Source organism: Pan paniscus, chromosome 20, assembly GCF_029289425.2.
Source record: "Pan paniscus chromosome 20, NHGRI_mPanPan1-v2.0_pri, whole genome shotgun sequence".
Lineage (NCBI taxonomy): Eukaryota > Metazoa > Chordata > Mammalia > Primates > Hominidae > Pan > Pan paniscus.
This window is the reverse complement of record NC_073269.2, coordinates 7,844,111-7,860,768: the sequence shown is the minus strand read 5'-3', so window position 1 is coordinate 7,860,768 and position 16,658 is coordinate 7,844,111. Positions and strand designations below refer to the sequence as shown.

Here is a 16,658-nt window from a genome sequence, read left to right as displayed (position 1 = left end):
CTGGAATGCAGTGGTGTGATCTTGGCTCTCTACAACCTCTGCTTCCTGGGTTCAAGTGATCCTTGTGCCTCAGCCTCCCAAGTAGCTGGGATTACAGGCCCGCCCCACCACACCCAGCTAATTTTTGTATTCTTAGTAGAGACCGGGTTTCGCCATGTTGGCCGGGCTGGTCTTGAATTCCTGGCCTCAAGTGATCCGCCCACCTTGGCCTCCCAAAGTGCTGGGATTACAGGCGTGAGCCACTATGGCCAGCCAATTTATTATTTTATTTTGAGACAGGGTCTTGCTCTGTTGCCCAGGCTGGAGTGCAGTGGTGCCATCATAGCTCACTGCAGCCTCCATCTCCTGGGCTCAAGTGATCCTCCCACCTCAGCCTCCCGAGTAGCTGGGACCACAGGTATGTACCACCACATCTGACTAGTTTTTTTTTTTTTTTTTTTTTGTAGAGGTGGGATTTCGCCATGTAGACCAGGCTGGCCTTGAACTCCTTCCTCCCAAAGTGCTAGGATTACAGACATGAGCCACCACATCAGCTGCCTTGTTCACTTTATAAAGAGTTTTTTTGTTGATTTTTTGAGACAGCGTCACGCTCTTGTCACCAGGCTGGAGTGCAGTAGCATGATCTCAGTTCACTGCAACCTCTGCCTCCCAGGTTCAAGTGATTCTCTTGCCTCAGCCTCCCGAGTAGCTAGGATTACACGCATGCGCCATCACACCCAGCTAATTTTTGTATTTTTGGTAGAAACGGGGTTTCTCCATGTTGGCCAGGCTGGTCTCAAACTCCTGACCTCAGCTTATTCGTTTGCTTTGGCCTCCCAAAGTGCTGGGATTACAGGCATGAGCCACTGCACATGGCCTTGAGAATGTTTTTAAAAAGTAAACAAGAGGCTGGGCTCGGTGGCTCATGCCTGTAATCCCAGTACTTTGGGAGACCAAGGTGGGTGGATCACCTGAGGTCAGGGGTTCGAGACCAGCCTGGCCAACATGGTGAAACCCTGTCTCTACTAAAAAATACAAAAATTAGCCAGGCGTGGTGGCACGTGCCTGTAATCCCAGCTACTCGGGAGGCTGAGGCAGGAGAATCGTCTGAATCCAGGGGGCGGAGGTTGCAGTCAGCCAAGATCGTGCCATTGCACTCCAGCCTGGGCAGCATAAGACTCTGTCTCAAAAAAAAAAACCAAAAAACCAAAAAAACCCCCCAAAAAATTCTCCTCTTTAATGATGCCCCCAGTATCCCCGTGAAGGAGGGGGTAGGTCTCCCTCCACTGCTCTGTTTTGTGTGAAGAAAATGAGGCCCAGAGAAGTCAAGGAACTTGCCCGAGGTCACCAGCATGGAAGCGGCAGAGGTGGAACTTGAACTCAGGCCTGTCTGGCTCTGGCTCTCATTTCTGCTCCTGCCCAGGGCCAACCCCCTCGCCTGCCTCTCAGGAATCCCCTTGGCATCTTCTGAGCACTGTCCTGGGCATCCAGGGCCCATCCTGTCACAGGTCCCCCGGATGGCCCCCCCTCGCCCCACAGAAGCTCACTAAGCACAGGGGGGCTGAGGATGACTCTCAACCTCCCAGAGGCGGGAGACCGAGGCTAAGGGAGGGGAGTTCTGCATGGGGCTGTATCCAAGGTCATGTCATTTGCGGACAGCTCCGGCCTCAGTCTCTGCAGAGAAGCCGCTGTCCAGACCCCTGCCCTGGAAACGCAAACTCCAACCCCAGATGGAGCATCCAGGGTGGACTGTGAGGGGAGGGCTGTGCCTCTGGAACTGGGGAGACCCCTCCACTCCCCAACTGAGGTTAGAGGCGGGGCCGCCCCCCACCCCTGCAGCAAATCATTCAACAGAGCCCCTCCAACCAGGCAGCCACTGGGCCAGCCCATGGAACTGGCGCCACAGTGGTTCCCAGCGCCCCACCTCCAGCCAAGTTCAAGTTCATCTTGGCCATTACCTCATGTCTGGTTTCTGTTGGCAACCGACAGACTCTGGGTGTGACCAGCCTCCCCTCAGCCCTTCCTCCCTCCTCCCTCCCCTCCCCTCCCCTTCCTGCCTGGCTGTGGCCCCAGCAATGGGGCGGGGATGGGGTGGGGGCACCCTCAACTCCACCCTCTCCCACTCAGCTGAGGGGAGACTGAGGCAGTGGGTGTGAAGGGTGAGGTTTGGGCTCTGGTATCCTGCTGGCCTGGCTGCAGCCGCCTGTGTGACTCTGGGCATGTAGCTCAATGCCCGCCTTGCCCCCCACCCTCGGTTTACCCAGCTGCTTACGTGGGCTCCCATGCAGGAGAAATGTAGGGGCGTGGAGGACATCACAGAGGGGAGGGGCCAGGGCGTCAGAGCCACCCAGCCTCACAGTGGGGGGACTGATAGGGACGGACATGGGGCGATGGGTGGGTAACTGACCAGGGCGAGATCAATTAGCATAGATCATGGGGAGGGATATTGATGGGGGGAGAGTCCATGGACTGGGGGGTGTCGGGAGCCAGAGAGGCAGAGGGAAAGGCGCGCCCACACAGGCTTTGGGGGAGGAGGGGGCATAGGGAAGCGAATCCGCCAGGAATAGAGGAGGCGAACGCAGAAGTGCTGACTGGCCAGAATCGGAAATGAGAGGCCTCCGAGCTCAGGGCCCTTTGAGCGGGAGCTGGGAGAGGGGACAGCGGGGTCTCACTGCTTCTTCCCTCCCTCTCTCCGGGGTCTGCAGGGAGGTGGCGGCGCCCGGCCTCAACCCAGGTGCTCTTAGTCCAGTCAGGGCAGCAGCAATGGGGTCCTCCCCAGACCTGTGCTCCCTGGATGCCCAGTTTGGGGACCTCGCCTTCCCCCAACCCATGCTCCCCTGAGAGCCTCTTGACAATGTGTCACCTCCTTTCTGTGCTCCAGAAAGTTCTGACTCCCAGGCCTGGTGGGTGTCCACTCCCTCCCTCTAAACCCTTCTATGGCTCCCCACTACCCCAGAGCAAAGCCCGCATCATCTGTCTGGCCCCTGCCACCGGAGATCTCTCACATTCCAGCTGGTTCCCCCTCCCCCGACCCACACCATTGCCTATGCTGAGCCCCTTGCCAGTGCCCCCCCACACCCCATTCTGCCAGCCCTGGTCCCACCCTTTCTGGGTCCCCACAGGAGTCCAGCCAGTCAAGATAGGGATGCTGAGAAAGGTGCCACCCTTGCCTGCCTCAGTTTCCCTTCCCTCCCAGGCTTGGGTGGGGTGGGGCTGGAGCCAGCACAGTCTGAGAGAAGGGTCCCGGGCCCTGGCGGGAGGGCCTGGTCAGAGAGTTTGGTCCAAGGCAGAGGCTGGGGAAGGGTTAAGCGGGCTGGGCCTCCTCCCACCGCAGCTTTTATTAGCTTTGGTTTCTGAACCACTTAAGACATTCCCAGCCTCCCGCAGGGGCAGGGAGCAATGTGGGGTGGGGGTGGCAAAGGTAATGCCGGGCTCCATCAGCACCAGGCGGGGGAGAGGTTGGCCATAGGGGGCCCAAATCCCAAAGCGAGGAGTCCTGGATGTCTGTTCGCTGGGGGACCCTGACCAAGTTACTCCCTCTCCGGGGCTCTATGGGTGCAAGGCAGGGTACTTAATATTTACGGGGTGTGGGGAAGCCTGAACCTTTCAGTGCCCTTTCTGTCCCCCAGTGCCCTTCGAAGGCTCTTGGTGCGGGTGCCCAAGGCCAGAGGAAGAGACAGAGGTTCAGAGTGGGTGAGCCAGCACTGGGCTGGAGCCCTGGCCCCTGACCCAGGACTCCCTCCACCCATAGCACATGGGTCTCCTCTGAACTCAGGAGAAGCAGCCTCCATCCCCGCTTCCTCCTCCGGCTGGTTTTGCGGAGCCTGGGAAGAGAGGGAGGGGCCGCCTACAGGCGTCCTGGGCACCCAGCACAGGGAGGGAGGGGGAATGCCATGTCCCCTCCCCGCCCCCGTCCGCTCAGCCAGGACAGCCCCGCAGGGTCCCGGGGAGGCCCCGTGACCCTTGCCCGTGGGCTCTGCAGCAGGAAACCTCCCTCAGTGGCCGGAAGATTTGAACGCGGCCCCTGGGGACCCCACACATCTCCACGCTCTGCAGTTCTGTGGCCGCTGGGTAGCCCAGAGCTTGTTTCTCTCTGAGTCTGGACCTCCCGGGCCTGCGGCAGCCACTCCTACATCCTCCAACCCTCTCCCCAACACACACCGGGGAGAGAGCAGAGGCTCAAAGGTCCAGCTGCTTACCCATAACCCGAAGACGCGCTCACACACTCCTGGCCTACACAGAGCCCCTTATGGGGGTGGGGGGTGAGGGACAGCTGGGCCTGGGGCTAAGGCTGCCCTCCCACGCCCCCACTCCCTAGACTACTGTGCAGCCTCAGGCAATTGACTTCCCCTCTCTGAGCCTCCTCTGTCAACCTCCTGCCTGCCTGCCTGCCTTCTAGGGGTGGTGGGACCCCGGCCATGCTCACTCAGCTGCAGCCGTCTGAACATGTACGTGACTATGAACATTAGCGTGAACATGAACGCTGGCCCCTGCCCCATCCTGTCTGTCCTGCTGACGAAGCCTCTCCGCCCCGACTCCTCACACTGGCTTAGATGTGGGCTGAAGCCTGGGGTGGGGGCTTGGATGCTGTCCTGGGAGGCCCCACGCCCCGCCATAGGCTGCCTCAGTTTCCCCTGGCCACCCCGTGGTCCCTCTAGGCCTTGGCGTGGATGGGGGATGGAGGCTGGAGGAGGGAGGGTGATGCACTGTGTGACCCTGGGCAGACCCCCTTGTCTCTCTGGGCCTCAGTTTTCCCATCTATACCATGGGAAGCAGGTGGTAATGACACTGGTCCCATAGCTATACCACGATGGTCTCCAGAGACGCTCCTGGGGACCCCACAGGCTGAGTCTGGGGCCACACCCCATCCCCCCAGGACCAAGGTGGAGGGAAATTTGGCCTCAGGGAGAGGCCAGGTGGGGGCTCGAGGCCCAGGTGGGGTGTGGGAGGCTGGCGCCCCTGTGCCGGGGGTGTGGCGTGGGACCCAGCAGGCCCTCTTCGCCCTGCGCCCCCCGGGCCGGCCCCTCTGCCCTGCCCCTCCCGCCCCACCAGCCGGCCTCTCGGCCCCTACCTGTGCCTGATAAATGCCCGCAGGATCCCTTGGTCCTAATCCCACAAAGGAACGGTTTGCAGGGGACGTGCCGGGCGGAGAGTAGGCTGCAGGGAGGAGAGAGACCGAGAGCCCGTTAGCGAGGGGTTGTGGGAGCCGGGGCGGCCCTGGCCCCAGAGAGGGTGGCCACCGCCAGGCGTCACACAGCCGGGCCTCTGCACCCAGTGCCTGGGGCCTCCGAGCCTGCCGCCCTCCCCCCAGTTGAACCAGGCCCCCCTGAAAGGCCCAAGGTCCTTGGGAGGCGGGGATCCTGACTCGAGGGGCCTGGGGGTCACGGCTGAGATCGCCCAGGTGGGCGGGGTGTCTGCTGAGAGGGAAGGCAGGATGGCTCTGTAATTCACAAAACCACCCGTGAATTATTCAGGGTGTGCAGCGCCCGCCCGGTCCTGCCACTGAGGGCTGCCTCCGCGCGGGGTGCATGAATTATTGAGGGCGTTTTATTTATTAATCTTCCTCCCCGAGAGGGCAGAGGGAGGGCTGGGTGTGTGCATACATACAGATGTGCGTATTTATATTTCAGTCTCAGCGATTCTATTTTGTCCGCGTGTGAGTAACTCACGGCCTGGTGCTACAGCAGGGATGGGGGCCTCAGACAGGCCGGGACCCAGGTAGGGGGAGAAGAAGCTGCAACAGGCAGGGTCCCCAAGTTGTCCTGGCTGGGGTTGGGGGGAGCTGGAGGCAGTGAGGCTTATGGGGAGAAGTACGAGTAGATTTGCAGTTAAGAGCCCCGGTGCAGGGAAAGGGGGGTGGAATCCATGCCTATCCTGCATTTATTAAGTGTCTACTGTATGCCAGGCACTGGGCATAATCCCATTGAGCCCTGAGTGGATAGTAAGCAGCATCCTGCATCTATTAAGTGTCTACTGTATACCAGGCTCTGGGCATAATCCCACCGAGCCCTGAGTGGATCCTAAGCAGCATCCTGCATCTATTAAGTGTCTACTGTAAACCAGGCTCTGGGCATAATCTCATCGAGCCCTGAGTGGATCCTAAGCAGTATCCTGCATCTATTAAGTGTCTATTGTATACCAGGCTCTGGGCATAATCCCACTGAGCCCTGAGTGGATCCTATGCAGTATCCTCCATTTATTGTCTACTGTATGCCAGGCTCTGGGCATAATCCCACCGAGCCCTGAGTGGATCCTACACAGTATCCTGCACCTATTAAGTGTCTACTGTATGCCAGGCTCTGGGCATAATCCCACCGAGCCCTGAGTGGATCCTACGCAGTATCCTGCATCTATTAAGTGTCTACTGTATGCCAGGCACTGGGCATAATCCCACCAAGCCCTGAGTGGATCCTACACAGTATCCTGCATCTATTAGGTGTCTGCTGTATGCCAGGCTCTGAGCATAATCCCATCGAGCCCTGAGTGGATCCTACGCAGTATCCTGCATTTATTAAGTGTCTACTGAATACCAGGCTCTGGGCATGATCCCACTGAGCCCTGACTGGATCCTATGCAGTCAACGCTCCCATTTCACAGATGAGCAGGCAGGGACAGCTGGCAAGAATGACCACAGCTGCCTGACACCACGCAGCATCAGGCGCCACATGGAATGTCCTCTCTGCCTCCCTGACCCATGTCACTGGCTTGTCCCCCACTGCCCTGCGAATTGGGCACCAAGGCAAACCCACTTTGCAGCTGAGAAAACTGAGGTTCAGAGAGGGGAAGACACCTGCCTGAGGTCACACAGTGAGAGAGCTGCAGAGGTGGGATTCCAGCCCAGGGTGGATTTGGGGCTGATCTCCTCCAGCCAGTGAACAGAAGCCGGTTTTTATGGGCAGGCAGCCCGGGTTCTGGCACGCAGTGGGGACGGGGGCAGGAACGCCGGGGCAGGGAGAAGAGTTGCTGAGGGCACCTAGAAGGAACCGCGGCCACCAACTGCTTGGGTGGGGTGGGGGGTCTCATTTGGAGAGTGAGGGACAGAGATGCTCAAAAAGGGGGGTGAGGGGCAGATGGAGTCCATGGGGAGAGGTCTCTGGGTTCAGAGATGTCTGGCGCCCTGTGAGGGTGGGTGACCCACCCAAGCCTGCATGGGGGTCGTGGGGAGAGTCTGGGGGTAGAGCCACTGCGGACGAATGGGGTGGACCTCAGGACAGGGATGCCGGGACCGAGGGGCCATCCAGCGGCCACCCAGAACCACATCCAGAGAGCGGAAAAATCTAGAAGGTGCAGCAGCCGCCAACCCAGGGGCTTCCGGGTCAGGTGGACAGGCGAAGAGAGTCCCATCTAAAGGTGTGGTCCAGCCCAGGTCACCCAAAGGAACTGGGCCTGGTGTAGCTCCTTTCTCCCCAAGAAGCCAGAACTCTGGAAATGTTTATGTAAAACGTCCTGATTTTAAAATGATAACAACCGATTCTCTTTCTCCACAAACAAAAGACCAGTCTGGGGGTCGAGTCTGGCCCTCGGGCCGCCACTGTGAGATCCGTGTCCACTGTCAGCTGCCTGACACACCAGGGAGGGTTTCTGACGGCCCATGGCGGGCACCGGGGTCCCCCAGGTGACTCGGCGAAGGGGACAGACCCTGGACTCTCACCCTGGCCCGAGGCTTGGTCCGGCCAGCCCCTAAGGCTGCCTCAGCCCTACATGGGCCCAACCACGTGGCCCCTGGGCTGTTTTCCGGAGACCCACCAAACTCGCCAGGCCCCGCAGGGTCGGGCCTGACCTCTGACCTGGCAGTGGGGCTGGGGAGGGGACAGGCCCCCCTGCGGACATCCGCCCCACCAGGGCACCGCTTCCCGCGTGCTTACAAGGCGAGGTCGGCGACGTGGCTCCTCCCTCGGAGGTGGTGGCGGGTTTGGTGGCAGGGGGGAGCGCCAGCCGTGGCAGCCCCGGGGGCGGAGGTGCCAGCATCTGAGCAGAAAGGCAGTGGCTGGGCATTTTGAGCTGACCACTTCCATTTAACTGGGGGAACAGAGAGACACGTGGTTAAGGGGTGGGCTCCCCCTCTACCTCGGGCTGCTGGCGCCGGCCGCCCCCGGCTCTGTGCACGGCCCGGACGGGGTGGCAGGCTGGGGGGCCAGGGCGCGGGTGTGACCATGGCGGGTTTGGTGGGTCTGAGGACGGCCGGAGGTGGAGGGGCCTGGGGACACCCGCTTGCTGGTGTCACTCAAAGCCTGGCACTACTGGGGCCACGCTCACTGCATCTCCTCTGTAAACCCCCTGCACGCCAACTCGACTGATTTCCTTCCAAACAGTGCCACCACCTCCTAACAGCAGGTTCTCCGCATTTTTCCTAATTCACTGCGAGCACGCCATCATCCACCATCATCCACGGCCTGCCCCGTGGTTCCAAAGTCCGAAAAGCTCTGAACATCCAAAGCTTCCTGTGGAGTCTGGCAAACGCTGTCTTGCTTGAACTGAGTTTGGTGGTTTTTTTGTAATCAATGTCTTCCTGCCCCCCGCCCCCCAACTTTTTTTTCTTTTTGAGACAGGGTCTCGTTCTATCACCCAGGCTGGGGTGCAGTGGCACAATCACAGCTCACAGCAGCCTCGACCTCCCAGGTTCAAGCGATCCTCCCACCTCAGCCTCCTGAGTAGCTGGGACTACAGGCGCCCGCCACCATGCGTGGCTCATTTTGAAGTTTTTTTTTTGTAGAAACTGGGTCACGCTATGCTGCCCAGGTTGGTCTTGAACTCTGGGCTTATGCAGTCCTCCCGCCTTGGCCTCCTAAAGCGCTGGGATCACAGGCGTGAGCCGCTATGCCCAGTCCCTCCCTGCCTTGTGTTAACATGAGTACGACTCACGCAGTTGCTGGGACCTACGGGTGCTACCCAGACCCCACAGGGTGCGACATGATGCGTCTGAAACCCTGACATCCGAAAGCATCTCAATTCTGACCCAATCCAGCTGCCTCCCAGCACGACAGAGGAGGGGACTTCAGAGCCAAGCCCTCAAGACCCTTTTAAGCAGAGGTTGTGCCTTCGTGTGAGCACGTGGCCCCCGGGAGGTCACCTGGAGCCGCCAGGAGAGGCCCAAACGCGCCCCGCCCAACTCACCGGTCCAGGTTGCTGGCTGGCTGGGTCGCAGGCCAGCGAGACAAGATCTTTGAGCGGGTCCTGGGGGTTGAGATGAGGTGGGTAGCGGATGGCCGTGTGGGGGAAGTAGGTGGAGGCCGTCTGGGGTAGGATGGACGTCGTAGGGAAATGCAGAGCGGAGGACGGGTGTGGGCTCCGGGCGATCCCTGCGGAGACAGTGGGAAGCGGGGGTTACTTGGGGGCTCCAGCCGGTCTGCTCTGTGACCGTGTGACTGTGTGTCTGTGGGTGTGATTCCTGCCGGCATCTCAGTGCGTTTAGTAACAATAACCACCAAAAAAACCCAGCAGCACTGACCACATTGACACCCAAATTCCCCGACTCCCACGGCAACCCCACTGGGGCTGTGATATTATCCTTGTGTTTTAATTTAATTTTTTAGTTTTGTAGAGGTGGGAGTCTTGCTATGTTGCCCAGGCAGGTCTCGAACTCCTGGGCTCAAGCGATCCTCCCTCCTCGGCCTCCCAAAGTGCGGGGATTACAGGTGTAACCCACTGAGCCCGGCCTTTTTTTTTTTTGAGACAGTCACCCAGGCTGGAGTGCAGTGGTATGACCTCAGCTCACTGCAACCTCCACCTCCTGGGTTCAGGCAATTCTGCCTCAGCCTCCCGAGTAGCTGGGATTACAAGTGCACGCCGCCATGCCTGGCTAACTTTTGTATTTTTAGTAGAGATGGGGTTTCGCCATGTTGGCCAGGCTGGTCTCGAACTCCTGACCTCAGGTGATCCGCCCACTTTGGCCTCCCAAAGAGCTGGGATTACAGGCGTGAGCCACTGCACCTGGCCCCGTCTTTTTTTTTTTTTTTTTTTTTTTAAACAGAGGATGACAGGGTGGCCTTCAGGGGATGTGTCACCTGCCTGGGGCCACACGGCATCAGGTGGCAGACCCAGAATTTGAACCCAGCCCATCTGGCCCCACAGTCTACACTATAAATCTAGGGTTGGCAAGCTCTTTCTGCAAATGGCTGAATAGTGATCTTTTTTTTTTTTTTTTTAAGAGATAGAATCTCGCTTTGTCACCCAGGCTGGAGTGCAGGGGCATGATCATGGCTCACTGCAGCCTCGACCTCCTGACCTCAGGTGATCCTCCTGCCTCGGCCTGAGTAGCATGGACTGCCGGCGTGTGCCACCACGCCTGGTTAATTTTTTGTATTTTTAGTAGAGATGAGGTTTCATCATGTTGCCCAAGCTGGTCTCAAACTCCTGGACTCAAGCAATCCACCCACCTCAGCCTCCCAAAGTGCTGGGATTGCAGGCATGAGCCACTGTGCCCGGCCTAATTCCAGCACATAAAGAAATCCCATCTCCATCAGCCGTCACTCCTCACCTCCTCCCCCAGCCCCAGCACCCATACATCCCCTTCCTGCCTCTGTGGCTGGGCCAGTCCTGGACATTTCATAGAAATGAGATCACATGCTGTGTGGCCTTTTTGTCTGGCTTCTCTTACTGAGCATGACGTCCTCAAGGTGGCCTGCGTCAGAGCCTCGTGCGTTTTCATGGCTGAGTCATATTCTATTGTGGTGCCTGCCTTTTCCTCTTTCTAAACAGTTCAGTGATTTTTAGTATTTTCACTATTTATAGCAGTCACTCCCCCATCTCCACAGCCTCTGGCCAGATAGTAAATATTTTTGGCTTTTGGCCACGTGGTCTCTGCTGTAATTACTCAGCCCTGCCAAGACAGGGTGAGAGCTGCCACAGGACATATACAAAGACGTGGTCGTGGCTGTTTGCCAATAAAACTTTATTCGTAAGAACAGGCAACCAGGGGGCCAGCGTTTGCTGACCCCTGGCCCAAATGGCTGCTTTGATTTGGCACTGCCTCTCTGTGTGCATGACTGTGTAAAGAACTAAATAGTTGATCACTAGAACATGGGGTGGTAAGCAATATTTGAGGCTTCCTACAATTCACCCCCCTTAATCCCAATGGCAACCATGGGAGGTGATTTTTTGTTTGTTTTGTTTTGTTTTTTTTGAGATGGAGTCTTGCTCTGTTGCCCAGGCTGGAGCGCAATGGCACAATCTCGGCTCACTGCAGCCTCCGCCTCCCGGGTTCAAGAAATTCTTGTGCCTCAGCCTCCTGAGTAGCTGGGATCACAGGCACGCATCACCACACCGAGCTAATTTTTGTATTTTAGTAGAAACGAGGTTTCACCATGTTGTCCAGGCTGGTCTTGAACTCCTGACCTCAGGTGATCCGCCTGCCTCGGCCTCCCAAAGTGCTGGGATTACAGGTGTGAACCACTGTGCCTGGCCGAGATGGAGATGTCTCTCTTTTTTTTTTTTTTGAGATGGAGTCTCGCTCTGTCGCCCAGGCTGGAGTGCACTGGCACGATCTTGGCTCACTGCAAGCTCCGCCTCCCGGGTTCACGCCATTCTCCTGCCTCAGCCTCCCAAGTAGCTGGGACTACAGGCGCCTGCCACCATGCCCGGATAATTTTTTGTATTTTTAGTAGAGACGGGGTTTCACCATGTTAGCCAGGATGGTCTCAATCTCCTGACCTCGTAATTCGCCCGCCTTGAACTCCCAAAGTGCTGGGATTACAGGCGTGAGCCACTTGCACTTGGCCTTTTTTTGGAGAAAGGGTCTTGCTCTGTCGCCCAGGTTGGAGTGCAATGGCGTGAACTCGGCTCACTGCAACCTCTGCCTCCCGGGTTCAAGCGATTCTCCTGCCTCAGCCTCCCAAGTAGCTGGGACTACAGGCGCATACCACCACACTCGGCTAATTTTTGTATTTTTAGTAGACAAGGGGTTTCACCATGTTGGCCAGGCTGGTCTTGAACTCCTGACCTTGTGATCTGCCTGCCTCGGCCTCTCAAAGTGCTAGAATTACAGGCATGAGCCACCAAGCCTAGCTTTTTTTTTTTGAGATGGAATCTTACTCTTTTGCCCAGGCTGGAGTGCAGTGGTGTGATCTCTGCTCACTGCAACTTCTACCTCCCAGGTTCAAGCAATTCTCCTGCCTCAGCCTCCCCAGTAGCTGGGACTACAGGTGCGTGCCACCACGCCTGGCTAATTTTTGTATTTTTAGTAGAGATGGGGTTTCACCATGTTGGCCAGGCTGGTCTCAAACTCCTGACCTCAGATGATCCACCCGCCTCAGCCTCCCAAAGTGCCGGGATTACAGGTGTGAGCCACTGTGCCTGGCCTCATTGGCAGCTTCTGATCCTGCCTGTCCATCAGTGTCTGGGGTTGGAATGGGGGGATTAGATTGAGACAGGGGTGAGGGGAGTGAGGTGAAGTTAGGTTGCAGCCTTTTGTTATACGGGGGGAAACTGAGGCCCAAAGGGACTGAGTCCCACCTCTCAGCCGGGCTGGAACAAGGCCCTGGGCGCTCTCCACTACGGCACCTCTATGGTTTTTTGCCCACCTAGAAGGCTACAGCAATAGGACTCATGGTCAGACATCCAGTGGGACTTCCCCAGCTGTGAGAGGCCTGATCGGAGGGCCTGCCGCCCCTCCCCGCCAGGGGCCCGTGGCGCTTACCGCTGTGCACGGCGATGACAGGCCGGTGGTGCTGGGTGAAGCTGGAGAGGCGGGGAGAGTCCTGGGGGGACGGGCTGTTGAATGGTGACTTGTCCATCTCTGTCTTCTTCACCGGGGACGAGATGCCTGTGGAGGGGATGGGACGAGAGAGTCACAGGCTGGTCACACCCCAGGAGCCCTGGACCTTCCCCAAGGCCAGCCTCCGAAGGGACAGGAAGCCTCATCACCCCGCCTCCTCTTCCCCCAGAATCCTGAGGGGGAGAGGCTGTGAGCCCATTACACAGGAGTAAACGGAGGCTCAGAGCAGAGAAGGGGCTGGCCAGGGCGGCACAGCCGGGGGATGGAGAGCTGGGTATCAACACGTGCCCCTGGGCCTCGCTCCTGGCCCTTGCCTACTCTCCTTCCAGAGAAATGGGAAGGCTCAGGGCTGCCCCATCACCTAGGAGTCACCCGAGCCCTAGAGAAGGCAGCAGGGAGGGCAGAGACAGTCAGATCCGAAGCCCAGTTGGACCCTGACTGGCTAAGGGCGCACAGACAAGCCCCAGCTCAGCTCTGCCTTCCCTCATCCACACGGGAGGAAGGAACGGAGCCTCCCTGGGGCTGAAAATGAGGTGCATCCACCCTCTGCAGTGACTTGCTGGCATCACTCTGCAGACAGGGGCCTCACTACCTCCCAGGCTACCTGGGACAAAAGCCCCAACAGCCCCCAACTCAGCAGCTCAGCCCCTCACACCTTCCTCAGTGAATCAACGAATGAAGAAACAGACGGAGGCCGGGCACGGTGACTCACGCCTGTAATCCCAGTGCTTTGGGAGGCTGAGGTGGGCAGATCACTTGAGGCCAGGAGTTCAAGACCAGCCTGGCCAACATGGTGAAACCCTGTCTCCACTAAAAATACAAAAATTAGGTGGGTGTGGTGGCAGGTGCCTGTAATCCCAGCTACTTGGGAGGCTGAGGCAGGAGAATTGCTTGAACCTGGGAGGCGGAGGTTGCAGTGAGCTGAGATCACGCCACTACACTCCAGCTAGGGCTACAGAGCAAGACTCCATCACAAACACAAAAAACAGATGGATAGTCGGGTGCAGGGGTTCACGCCTGTAATCCCAGCTACTTGGGAGGCTGAGGCAGGAGAATCGCTTGAACCCAGGAGGCAGAGGTTGCAGTGGGCCGAGATCACGCCATTGCACTCCAGCCCAGGTGACAAGAATGAAATTGCGAAACTGTCTCAAAAACAAACAAGCAAGTAAACAAACAAACAAAAAACTGATGGATGGACTCAGGGAGGCTCACCCACCAAACGTCAGCTTCCCTCCCCCTCCAGGCACCCCCTGGAAAGCCCCTGGGTGTGGGGGAAGCAGGTGGTCCAGGGTTCAAACCCCGGCTGGCCATGAGGCTGTGCGACCTGGGGTGAGATGCCACGTCCACCCCTTTTCATAAAACAGGGGATTCTGTAAAGCTCTGGAATTTCCATCGGGAGCAGTGTGGGAGTGGCAGCTGTGAGGATTGGGCCAGGGGTGCCTGTGCAGGTGAAGCCCATGGCCGTCCCAGATCCCTGGGCATCGGGGCATTCTCTGAGGATGCCTTCAGCCCTGCTTTCTGAGGGAACGTCAGCCACCCAGCTGGAAGAATGTTAGCTACTGCAGGAGCCGCTGCTGCTGCTATTTGGGGTGAGTGGGGAGATGACACGGTGCCCCTTGACACTTTCACCCTGTCTTCAAAATGAAGTGGGAACACAGAGCCCCAAAGAGGGCCATTTTGGGTATTTCCAGGAGGCTGGGGTGGAGTCCCAGCTCTGGAGCCGAAATGCCTGGCCTTCTGGGGCTGTGTCTTTTTTTTTTTTTTTTTTTTTTTTGAGATAGAGTCTCCCTCTGTCGCCCTGGCTGGAGTGCAATGGCGTGATCTCGGCTCACTGCAACCTCCGCCTCCCAGGTTCAAGCGATTCTACTGCCTCAGCCTCCCGAGTAGCTGGGATTACAGGCGCCCACCACCACGCCCGGGTCATTTTTGTATTTTTAGTAGAGATGGGGTTTCACCATGTTGGCCAGGCTGGTCTCAAACTCCTGACCTCAGGTGATCCACCCACCTCGGCCTCCCAAAGTGCTGGGATTATAGGCGTGAGCCACTGCGCCCAGCCGAGTTATTTGTCACCCAGGCTAGAGTGCAGAGGCACGATCATGGCTCACTGCAGCCTCAACCTCCTGGGCTTAAGTGATCCTCCCACCTCACCCTCCCAGGTAGGTGGGACCACAGGCATGCACCATCATGTCCAGGCAATTTTTTTTTTAGAGATGGGGTCTTGCTATGTTGCCCAGGCTGGTCTCAAACTCCTGGGCTCAAGGGATCCTCTTGCCTTGGTCTCTCAAAGTGCTGGGATTACAGGCGTGAGCCACAGTGCCTGGCCCCAGGGAAGCTTTTTCAAGTGAGGGCTAAGGATCACATCTTGCCTGAGAAATGCAGTGTCCTGGGCCCTACCCTGTCCCTGGAAATGGAATCTCAGGGAGGCGTGCCCTGGGGAGCCGAATTTTTAGAAAGGATTTTTACATTTCTTTTAAGGTAAAACATATCTACTGAGACCATCCAAACAGGGTGATGAGTTTAGCTTCCCTTCGACCTGGCCCTTGGAGTTCCTTACCTCCAGGGTCTCTCAGATGGGCACTGTGGACACTGGGGCTGGATTGTTCTCTGGGGTGGGGCCCTCCTGGGCACTGCAGGGTGCTGAGCAGAGTCCCTGGCCACCACCCACTTCATGCCAGGAGCACCCCCGGTTGTAACAACCACAGATGTCCCCAGACATCACCAAAAGCACCCTGGGCAAGAATCACGTGTGGGTGAGACCCTCTGGGTTAGGGGATCCCATGGACCCTCCACGAGACTATGTCCCATGATCCTCTGCCCTGCTGTGGTCCCAGGAGGCTGCACACACTGAAATCCACACGGAGTGAGGAGGGAGAGAGGAGGTGAATCCCAGGAGCTGGGGTCCCCCTGGTTTCTACCATCTGCCCTGTCAGGAGCTTCTTCTGGTGTCTGGTGTGAGCAGTGACATAACTCAATATTTTCCAAATAATTCACGCAGGATTTCTCAGTCTCAGCACTGCTGTGGAGGCCAGATCGGTCTCTGTAGGGAGCTGTCCTGGGCACTGCAGGGCGCTGAGCAGCATCCCTGGCCTCCACCCACTCCGTGCCAGGAGCGCCCCTCAGTGGGGACAACCACGGATGTCCCCAGATGTGACCTGCTGTCCCCGGGTGATGCCCTGATGAGAAACGGTGAGGATGTCACCGTGTCTTGGGTCTCCTGCTGGTGGTTCCATAGGCACCTGCAGGCATCTGTGTGGCACAGGCCCTCCCCAGTCCTGTCCCCACCTCCTCCATCCTCCCAGCATCGCTGCATCCTTCCCCGAATGGGGTTACCACTCAGGGAACTTCCGTCCTCTCTGATGGCTACAGCCCAGGGGGAGCCCAGATCCAGGACCCAGCTGTGGGGGGACATGCAGCTCTTCATCTGCTTTTGTGGTTATGGAACCAGCTGTCCCCATGGCCCTGCACACACCATGCTGTGAGGAGTGAAGGTGTCACTGGGACACACCCCAGAAGCAGGTCAGCAGTTCCCAGGGACCCGGGAACACCTGGCTCTGGAGGAGGCGGGCACCCAGGACACCCACATGGGGGGCAGGAAGGATGACACCTCCACTCATGCCCAGCCTGTGAACACTCACGGGGGAACACTCCTGAGGCCTCGGACATCAAGGCTGAGCCACCCAGAGAGGCCCCACTGCCCAGTGGGATGCCATGAAGTCTGTGACCAAGCTGGGCCCCAGCAGCCAGGCCCGGGCTTTTCCAGGGCAAGAGGATGTGGCAGGAATGAGGGTGGCCTGGAGCCGGGGAGGCCAGGCTGGTCTTGTCGGCACGTGTGTGTGCATGTGTATGCCTGTGCACGTGTGTGTGTGCATGCATGTATGTGTGCATGCCTGCACGCATGTGCATAGCTGCATGCATGTGTGCATGTCTGTGCATGTGTGTGTACGCATGTGAGCATATGTGCACGTGT

General features: G+C 58.1%; 1 protein-coding gene across 10 annotated transcripts in view; it reads right to left on the bottom strand.

Annotated features, from left to right (window-relative positions):
* The window catches only part of NFIC (nuclear factor I C), a 112,209-nt gene that overhangs the window by 7,304 nt on the left and 88,247 nt on the right, over positions 1-16,658 (bottom strand). For 4 of the 10 annotated variants that reach the window (XM_063599769.1, XM_034945087.4, XM_034945086.4 and 1 more), the window contains 4 exons: positions 12,614-12,739; positions 9,094-9,278; positions 7,845-7,998; positions 5,051-5,136 (listed from right to left, as the gene is read on the bottom strand). In XM_063599769.1, the coding sequence (XP_063455839.1) occupies positions 5,051-5,136; positions 7,845-7,998; positions 9,094-9,278; positions 12,614-12,739 (551 nt within the window). The remainder of the gene's footprint in view (positions 1-5,050; positions 5,137-7,844; positions 7,999-9,093; positions 9,279-12,613; positions 12,740-16,658) is intronic. The other 6 variants (XM_063599771.1, XM_063599773.1, XM_034945091.4 and 3 more) reach the window with 2 other exon arrangements.